Consider the following 9,811-nt stretch of genomic DNA (forward strand, 5'->3'; position numbering starts at 1 on the left):
CTTGCATTCCTTACTTCCTAGCTTTGTATCTTATTTTACGACAGGCAGAGTATTACCTCGGGGACAAATGAAGAGCACTGGGGTGCAACAAGGAGTTAGTTTGGTGTTCCTTCAGTGCACGCTCAAGATGATGCAGATTGAGACGCCTCAGCGGGCGTGATCGGGTCTCCGTGGACCCAACGGAACTAGAAGGGGTTCGCCTTCACTGTTGTCCAAATGTAAGTGCGTGGCACTGGATTATCGGAGTGAGAGAGCCTTTGGTAGAACACAAGGTGCACATGTCACCCCTCAAGAGTGGCCTGTGCGCTGGTGGGTGAATAAACAAGTGGGAACATGTGCCACACGTCATCAGTGTTTCAGGATATCGCGTAGTAGCCCTCTCCGCTATGCAAGCACTAGACAGTGCTTGTTCAGCCGCTGTTTGAGGCAGTCGAAGTAGCCTGAGGGTGCGGGAGCCAGCCGCACCCTCAAGGTAATTGTTCGTGCGCCTCAAAACTTTTTCGGGCGGTTGGTTGAGCAAGACATCCGGAGTTACCGAAGGTGGCTGGAACTCTAGAGGGCCAAAAGAACGCTTTTTGTCGTAGGATGCCGCTGCACGTAGATGCAACAGGTTCCCCCGAACGGCCGCCAGGAAAAGCTCATCTGAAACTATATCTTTAGTAGGTAACGACGAAATATCCGCAAACTGTTCCTCTGAGGCTTTACACATGGAGAACTCGACTGCTGTAATTGGTGCGAATGTACCGAATTCCATTGTAATTGGACTGCCGCATTTTCCGCAGCTCAAGTCGGCACCTAGTGGCACAGCTTCAGCGGTCAGCAGCGGCACAACAGCTCCACATAGACCACAGGGGGCCCTTGTCAAGGCTGCAGAAGCATCACGAAGACTGCCGTCGTGCACCGCAGACACTTGGGCTGCCATCACCTGCAATTCCAGTTCCGCTCTTTCCTCGTGTTCAGCACCCGTCAGTGCAAGTTTTCGAAGCTCTTTGCAGGCTGCTACTGCTGTCTGCAAGCAACGAATCAAGCGCAACGACACCATAATACAAGTTGATTCACATGTGGTAACGTTCAAACCCCCTTGGCAATGTTGCATTGCTGTTGTAAGCGTTTCGAAAAGAGAGCCGCGTGAGGGTAGCGCTGTGCTGCTGAGAATTAGCGGAGGATGAAATGGTCCTTGAAGCGGAGGTCGAAACTAATGCTTTTATCCGCAAACCTGAAAGTCACGTAGTTGGAGTGCCGCATCTGTCATCAGGCGCAATACGAGAAAGGACCGGATGCCTTTGACTCGCCGATTGACGCGGATTCCACAGAGGCGCAGATGCGTCTGCACATCAACAGCTTCAAGCGCATCCTGAGCGTCATTCCACCATGGCGGCAACCGCCAAGTCGGCAGAGTCCCCAAACTGGATTCTTGGCGTTTGATTTGCAACTGTGGTTGCAAGATTCCAGCGAGGGGGGCAGGTTCGCTGCCATCCATTGCCGCAGCAAGCTTGGGATAAACAGCCTGCCCAAGGGGCGCAAGCGCATGCGTCCACAGAAATGTGCATGCCCTCAGGACTGCGTGGGGTGGCATTGCAGCCCTCGGTGGCACAGATGATGCCTGGCGAACCAGGACGAAGTACACCCAGTAGATCTCAGAGAGACGCCGGAAGTAGCAAACGAGGAATTGACAAACGCAGACCGGGAATGTCCTGATGACATTTTTACTGAGTGACTGGTGGGCCGTAACTGCCTCATCACAAGCCTTCACACATGCTGAATGGCTTTGCTCCTCTTCATTGAATGTTGCCAAATTAGCAAAAGCCCTGGCAATGGCCCAACACCGCCCCGCCGCCTGGGCGTAGAACTTCTGCGATACTGCGCCTTCGAGCAAGGCGAACTCTATCTTTAAAGCTAGATCTTCCCTTCCTGCCCGCCGAAAAGCACCGATAGCTAACTCGGGCTGATCGCGACGAAAAAGCTCGTGACCCCATGGTACAAGCACATGATGCAGGATTTCTGGGTCCTGCAGCATATCGTGTGGATAATCACATAAACAGAGCAAGTAGTAGCGGAATAGCTCGGCGCATTAGGAGCTTGCAGTGCAATGCAATCCCATGATCTCGCAGTCCGTGGTTCAGGCAGTCCATACATAGGTCGATCATGGGGTCCTGTGGGCACTGGCGCGTGCCCAAATATTGTGTATCACCGGTTGAATGATTTGCACCCACCTGTTCTGCTCGAGAAAGGGCCTCTTCCCACCGGCCAGCCCGGATGAGAAGCTTTAAAAATCCTACTTTGTCTCCAAGGATCAGCAAAGCCTCCTTGGCAAAGTTGATATTACCGCACTTTTCAAAAGCATGCGCAGCGCAACGTAAAGCTGCCGAAGCTTCACGATCTCCAAGTGATTCCTTCTCGCCTTCCTGATGCATTTGAAGACGTTCTTGCTCCTGGCCTGGCGGTGCTACTTCGGTAGTTCTGCATTTTCTCATGATTTCGACCATGCTGTGGGTGTCCCCGATCTTCGCGTGAACTTGGCAGGCTCGGTGTAGTTGCCCCGCAGCGGCGTACAGGGCTGCAGCTTCTCTGCATTCTTGTTCCATGTCTGGCATCTTCTTTTTTCTCTACGAACACCCGGAAGCACATTTACCAGATGCTACGAGTGTGCGCAGTGGTCGTGGCCGTTGGATAAAGGGACGTACTGATGTGAAGCAAAGACCGCTCAGCGATCAACAGCCTCGAAACGTAAATATGCATTGCACCTGCATTGGGGAGCCGATGGGCTGCTGAGGAGTCCCCTTTGCGATTTCCTCCGGCTTATCTCCTTCCTTCGAAGACGGCTTTGCGGTTTCGTCCGTGGTTGCTTCAGAGCATTTCTGGGTCTGTTCAGCGACTTTAGCCCAGCGCGCTGCTTCCGTCCACCTAAAGTTCAGGGTAACACATTCAGCGTGAGGATGTCAACCACAGGTCAACAGGTTTGGGAAGACGTGCCCTGCGCTACATTAAGCGCGACTTCGTATTGCATGCGTACCGACGCAAGTCAGCAAACATCTCAGAAGCCCGTTGAGGCAGGCCTGCAGCGGCCCACTCCTCCGCTGCACCTGTGAAATTCTGGACATAGGCGTAAGCATAGGCTTTGCAAACATGCTGACGCCGTGTTGGGCTCAAGTCTAACAGTTTAAGCTCTAACTGCATATGATTCAACATAGATATAGCCCTGAAGTCCTTTTGATGTTGGAACGATTTGCGCGAAAGGTGAAGGTCGCCTCTGCACAAGCATTCGAGTGCCAGCTGTTTCCAGTCGTCGCGAGTTGCCCCCAGACACGCAAGCGTATATGCTTTTCCAAGATCCCCTTTTTCAAAAAGCTGCCTTATGAAGACTGTATGATTAACTTTTATCCTCAGCATCTCACGACAATAGAGACAAAATGCGTACGACCCCAAGAAGCCAACAACGATGCCTTGACAAAACTGTTGCTGAGGAGCCAAGGAACCTACATACAAATTGTATAGCAGTTCAGCACAGGAACGAAGCGGTTTCGGCTCTCTAACTCGGCAGCTAACCAACTGGCATCACCGCATTGCTGCAGTCAAGTATCCACCGACATTGGCTTCTCCTGCTTACCTGCCTTTATAAAAAGACTTCTGCTACCGGTAAACGACAATAAGTCGTCCATCGACTCATGCCACGCAACAGAAGTACAGTCTTTCTGAGAGTATGACCGGTTTTTACTGGGCATGTCGTAAATGCAGAGTTCCTTTTCTTCGTCTATGATTGCAAGCCGGTTGCGTTCGGCTGACACGTCCATGCAGACTATCCCAACACGATGGTGCAAAAGAGGCAGTGGAAGTTCCTGGTGTACGTAAACGTAGAGCGCCTCTCCATTCTTAAGACCAACCAACAGCGTCTCTGCACCAGGTGGGCCTCCAAGCACTCTTATGTACCGAACGGAAGCCCTTAGCGTCCACTGCCTTTTTACACTCCCTTAAGGAAATGAGATCACACACGCATGAGGTTGGTCTCGTAAATAGCTTGAAGCACGCAGCAAACTAGGGACTACCACATATGAATATAATTAATTACCCTCAACGCTTGCTGTGCTCGACGCTCGAATGGCAGCAGTAAGCCAAAATGCTTGCAGTGCATGAACTTTCCCTAGTATAAACTACTAAAGCGTCTGCCTGCCTTGCATCCGTGTTGTAGCCTACCTTCGATTTCTTGGAGCCTCAGAGTGTTGCCTTTACACAGAACGACAGAGTTGGCCGTCAACAGCATCAGCGAACACTCAAATGATCCCATGAGGCGGCGGACTTCACGGTACTCCAGAGGGCCGGAATCTCCCGAGCAAACCTCTGCTATTATGACGCATTCCTTCAGCTGGACAGCCAGCAGGAATTTGTACACTGCTATCTTGTAAACGAGCTCATCAAACCTGAAGACAACTCGAGACTAACCAAAATGCTTCATTTGCTATCATGTTTATGTGGAGTATCATCTACTGGCCCCCTGTGGAGCAGGCCTAACCCGCCATATTCACCGCTAAGCTAAACGATTTGTGTTCGCTTGTTATGTCAGCTAGGGTTTCAACGGTGTTTTACTCTGTGCGAGCGTGAAGCACCACAATGGTGGCTATTGGCGTGCCTGGCGCTCCTTTATGCAACGCGCCAGCCTTCCAAGTAAGAATAACGTGGTATTTCTCCCTACTGAATGGTTGTCGTCATGTCTGTGAGTAAATTGCGAACGGTAACCTCGCAGAGGGCTGTCCGACGAGCATACACTTCACGATAAAGACCGTGAACTACAGGTAGCCTCAGCTGTGCAATCCCTAGGTCTCCCTCCCGCGTGGTAAGGGCAATCCGCTGTCCGGATGGAAGAAAGCAACAGGCTGTCACCTCTGGCTTTTCAGCAGAAAAGTCCAGCGGCTGCAGGCATATGCCCTTATAGCTCCACAAAGAGATGCCGCCGTCCACGCCTACCAAAATGAAGTACTCGCCTGCATTAGGCATACGCGCGGGCTGAATGTTGTTATCACGATAGAGCTTTATTCCGCAGATATGTGATTTCAGATTTAACATACAGCTCTCCCTAGCTGTTACAAATGTAAAACATCAGCCCCGTGTTTGCCATGAACTACTTGCTCTGCCACAGGCACGAGGTGGACCAAGCCTTTATTCAGAAGAGCGGGGAGAATTTAAATGTTGCATTGGCAGACTGAATATTTCAATGTACCAAATTTACAAGGCAGCCTAGACGACATAACCACGAAAACGTGAGGCCAGATACGTTTCTACCAGGCTTACCAAGCTCTCAGGGTAAACGCACCTTTTGGGGCAAATTCAACGTACAGCGGGTCATACGTAAGCTGCGTGGACCTTAGTGCGGCTTTTGCATCAGCATCGAACAGCCAAACTCTCGGTTCAAACGTGCACGCCACCAGAACACTTCCCTGATCGGCTGCGTTCCCAGAATTGCTTGGTCGCCAAGCCAACGCCCAGACTGGAGCATCCAGCTGGTGACTCCATATCTTCGAACCTTCGCTATCATGCACCACCAGTAACCCGTTATACTGACCTGTCACGCAGTGGTAATGGCTGATGTCAAGCATCACTTTTTGGAACTCGAGGATATACGGCGAAAACATTAATGGCTACAAGCCAATAATGGGGGCTATCTTTTAAGTAGAGATATGGCTGCATCCGTAGGCGACTGAACATATCACTCGACACATTCCTTACCTGCAGCAAGCCGTCGGCCTTCGTCATCCCATGACAGAACGCAAATACGGGAACTTATTTTGATTCGGTCACACCGCTGAAGGCCTGAGGAGCTTTGGCTGGATTTGATGTCACTGTTGCCGCTGGCCAAGGCCAACCCCACGGCAATCGCGTTGCCGAGAATACTTGAAGCGCTGCCCGGAGTCCTGCTGTTGCTACGAGTGATCTGTGTCGTCCCCAAAGACTTAGAGCTAAAGAAGCTTGACCTGCTCCCCAGCCGACTACTCTCCTCTTCACCTAGTCCGCTAGAGCCATCGTCATACCACAAGCAAAGTTCTTCTGTAGTGCCACTGGCGAGCACCAGCGTACGAGGGTTGAATGCAAGGGCCTGCACGCTTCCTGAGTGCGCGAAGTGCCTTAAGATCTCCCCCGTTGATGCCCAGAGAATGATTTGCTTGTCAGCTCCTCCTAAGAATGCATCACGAGCAACGGGAGGGAACAATACACAGCAAATCGAATATTGTCAGGCAGCTATGTGATGGTTGACGGCACGGGGAAGGCGCTCTCCAAGCGACCCGACCATATATGTTTGGCTTCAGAAGGGACTTATTGCCGTGAGCTACAGGCAGGCCATTCAGAAGCTGTCTGTCCGAACCTGAAGCAAACTGCTTCCCACTTGAAGCGTATGCGATTGCGTTCACGTTGCCCTTATGGCCAGAAAGCGTCTGAAGCGTATCTCCCGACTCAGCGTCGACAAGAATCACACAAAAACCTACCCCTACAGCAATGCGAGAGCCGTCAGGGCTGCATGCGACACTCCACAGCGTAATACCCGCATCTTCTCCTCTAGCGGCCCGTTGCCGCCATAGGAGACTTGCCTCCATAAGTCCTCCTACACCCTTCACCGGGTGCACACGCAAAAGTCTGTACCTCCGACGTTAATCACCTGTCTTCAGGAGTTTAACGCAAGAAAATTGTCACTACCTTCAACTGGCCGTTCCTGAGCCTGCAAGAGAGCGTGTCCCGAGTAGTACGCCGGCGTGCACAAACCGGCATTTCAACGGAGCAGCATAACAAAAATGCATGACCCGTAGTCATATCATGCATTCGAATGGATCCATGAGGTGCCGATGGCCACCTTTCTCTTCCGAAGGATGCTTTTGGCGCTGCGTAAAAGTGAGCACAAAATGCGCCCCGGTCAGTAGCCCGTTCCCGTTCCGTGCCTCGAATGGGGCACAGTTTGCTCACTCAACTAACGCTAAACATTGGGTCATGGCTTTACTCAAGCTACCCCAATGTAGCAGTGTTCTGCAAAACTAGAAGCTGTCCAAATCCCACAACGCCGCATGCAGTACGGCTGCACTTCCAGCCAACTGTGAGGAGGAGAAGCGTTGCGTTGCAGAGAGTTTATCAGGTTCCCCTTTGCGCTNTCTAGGCACCGCCTTGCAGTAAGCCGTAGCCACTATAACTAGCATGCTTGACTGGGTCAGACCATATACGGGAGGGGGCGGCGTTTATCGCTGAAGTTGTCAGGGGATCCTTCGAAAGGTTTCCTGCAGGTATCCACCGATTCGCTAACACGGCATTGCGTGCGGCTACAGGAATGGAACTGCCACATCAAGAGGAGGGCAGAAAAGGAGCTGTTATAGGCAAGTTCATTGTTGTTTTCCCTCACATTATCGATTAAGTCTATTTTTAAACTGTTTGTTGAGTACTGTCTTCGACTCAAAAACGGGCTACCCAGCGGTGCACGGGCCGCGCGCTGCATGTGGCACTTGCGGGGCTGACATCTGGACAAACTGACTTACAGATGACCCATTAACTTATTTGTGTAGTATTACCTAAAGTAGCAGCAAGAGAAGCAAGAGAAATGACAGCCGTGGGGAGCCGCTGTGTTCAGATTTGCTCCCGGCCGTAGCGCTCGTCACAACTACCTCAGCTATCAGGCAGTCTTTCGTTTTACACGCCTTCACTCACTTCCTGCTCCACATCGGAATATTTGCGCCTGCTGATTGACCAGGACAACATCCTGTCTGCTTGTCTGACGGCATTGCAGTCCACTACGGCCTAGCCAGGCAGCAGCCCTCGCCTCAGTTTCGGTTGGAGATTGGACACCTCCATCGTCTGCATCTGTCAGCTCTGGCACCACATCGCTACATTGCAGTACGCGGTATGAGAAGCACCACCGTGGTATGTAGGAAGTTACCACTTATCTCACGCCCCCCAGAGACTGCCCCTTGATTTGATTGTCGGCGGCCGGGCCACCGGGGTATGTATCGGTTGAGGCAGCTCGCCAGCTCGATCTTGAAGGACAGCCGCCCAGAGAAGGGCTGAAGAGAGGACAAGAGCGTGTAGCGAAGCCTTCGGGTTTCTAAGCAATGGCGGGGGAGAAAGTGCGCGTCAAGTGGGTAGTGAACTGCGCGGGAGAGCCGGTGACATTCACCGGTAAGGCAACACTCCCCATGCTTGCTCCCGCAAAATCAGTACACTTCCACACAATTACACGGAGCATTGAGTGAGCTGGGATACCCAAAAGCGACAGAAATGCCTCGGTTTACGGTGCGTTGGGAGGGCTGACTTGACTTGTCCCGTTGTCCAGCGAATGACTCTTCAGAATCCCTGTTGGATGCGAACTCGACCATCCTGGAGGTGAAAAACAGCGTTTTTTCACAAGAAATCGCCAGAGGTACTCGCACTGTCATAGAAAGGAAGCGCAGCAGCTCACCCTGATCTTTTTGTTTTTCCCTGCTTAGCTTATAGCGGGGCACTTTTTGTGGATTCTGGGCATTTCGTGCGGAATTCGTGATGATGCTTCAGGCCTCAGTGTGCGCGTGATCTTCTTGGGTCGCGAGCTGGCAGACAACGACACTCTCGCTTCTCACCTTCGTGTGCCTGCGCGAGCAGCTGCAGCGGGCTCCTGTGCAACATCATCTTCGGCCGACGCTGACAGTGCACCAGGAGTTACTCTCCACGCAGTTCTTTCAAATCGTCCACCAAATGTCAGAGGAAATGGGCCGGGTGGCTGCAACAACGCCGGTGGGTTAAGGGCCATGTGTGGCTTCGCCCCGTCATCTGCCGTACGAAGATTTTAAATTATAATCGTTTATATGTAAATGATTTTCGTTCATCCTGGAATTGATTATATTCTATGGTCGCATTTGTAAGAGATACAGAAAATGGAGCTTTACGTATTGGATCGTTTACTAGAAGTGTATATTCGAAAGTATTTCCTTAAATTAATCCTACAGGTAGTAAATATTTTCAGGTGCATGTAAATGCGCTGATAATATTGTACATACTTATCGTGTAACATATGGAATTCATCATTTTTAATATTTCCAATATTTCCATTTCCTGTTTGCTTCGATTTTTTCTTCCGCGTCTACTGGAATNATCATTTTTAATATTTCCAATATTTCCATTTCCTGTTTGCTTCGATTTTTTCTTCCGCGTCTACTGGAATATACTGGTCGTTGCTGCGCTGTCCCATTTGTAGCCATTGTTTGGTGACTTCTACGCACGCAGAATGAGTGAATGAAGCGCTGCTTGTGATTGCTCTTGTGGGATGCATACACAGGGTGTATGATATTCTTACTCTGCCTTGCTTCCGCAGGTGGAGGGAATACAGATACTGGCGACTGGTCTGTTATTGTGCTCGGCGTGACTGTTTTTGTCATCCTTTGCATTTGCTGGTACCACCGCCTTGCCTTTCCTGGCGATTTTACTCCGTTCTCGTCACTTCTGTTGGTCCTCTTCACCGGGTTTTTTGCGTTTACTATTCGTGGCGTCGTCGTCCGCCTTTTGAAACTTGCCTACGGCTGTCTACGACGCCCGTGGGATCGTACTGACACACCAGCTCAGTCAACAAGACCCGATGCCTCCGCACCGGTATTTCAGGAGATTCCGGCAGGACCGCCAACCTGATACGGGATGGAGGTCGACAGGGGACCGGCGCAATAGCTGTACATTTGTATGAGCGTTGCGAGACAGGGCGCACCGCTGCGACTTCGAGAAGAATAGGACTTCCAGTTGCAGCGGAAGGAAGCAATTTGACAGAGCCATTTGCCGCATGCCGGCTCAGTCGTATGGGAGGAAGCATGTGTCAGTAACTTTG

At 51.2% G+C, this 9,811-nt stretch overlaps 2 protein-coding genes across 2 annotated transcripts; one reads left to right on the top strand and one right to left on the bottom strand.

Annotated features, from left to right (window-relative positions):
- Positions 1-202: 202 nt before the first annotated feature.
- Positions 203-6,581, bottom strand: EMH_0007210 (WD-repeat protein, putative; the record flags this gene model as incomplete). Its single annotated transcript, XM_013497900.1, has 12 exons — positions 203-1,009; positions 1,217-2,008; positions 2,214-2,606; positions 2,745-2,904; positions 3,014-3,250; positions 3,419-3,476; positions 3,608-3,967; positions 4,192-4,415; positions 4,688-4,976; positions 5,306-5,554; positions 5,719-6,165; positions 6,353-6,581. The coding sequence occupies 12 exons, from the start codon at positions 6,579-6,581 to the stop codon at positions 203-205; spliced, it is 4,245 nt and encodes a 1,414-aa protein (XP_013353354.1).
- Positions 6,582-8,075: 1,494 nt separating this feature from the next.
- EMH_0007220 (uncharacterized protein) lies at positions 8,076-9,621 on the top strand (the record flags this gene model as incomplete). Its single annotated transcript, XM_013497901.1, has 4 exons — positions 8,076-8,142; positions 8,297-8,383; positions 8,515-8,733; positions 9,311-9,621. The coding sequence occupies 4 exons, from the start codon at positions 8,076-8,078 to the stop codon at positions 9,619-9,621; spliced, it is 684 nt and encodes a 227-aa protein (XP_013353355.1).
- Between the last annotated feature and the right edge of the window lie 190 nt (positions 9,622-9,811).

The sequence above is a fragment of the Eimeria mitis genome, genomic scaffold (assembly GCF_000499745.2).
Source record: "Eimeria mitis Houghton genomic scaffold, Emh_scaff300, whole genome shotgun sequence".
NCBI lineage: Eukaryota > Apicomplexa > Conoidasida > Eucoccidiorida > Eimeriidae > Eimeria > Eimeria mitis.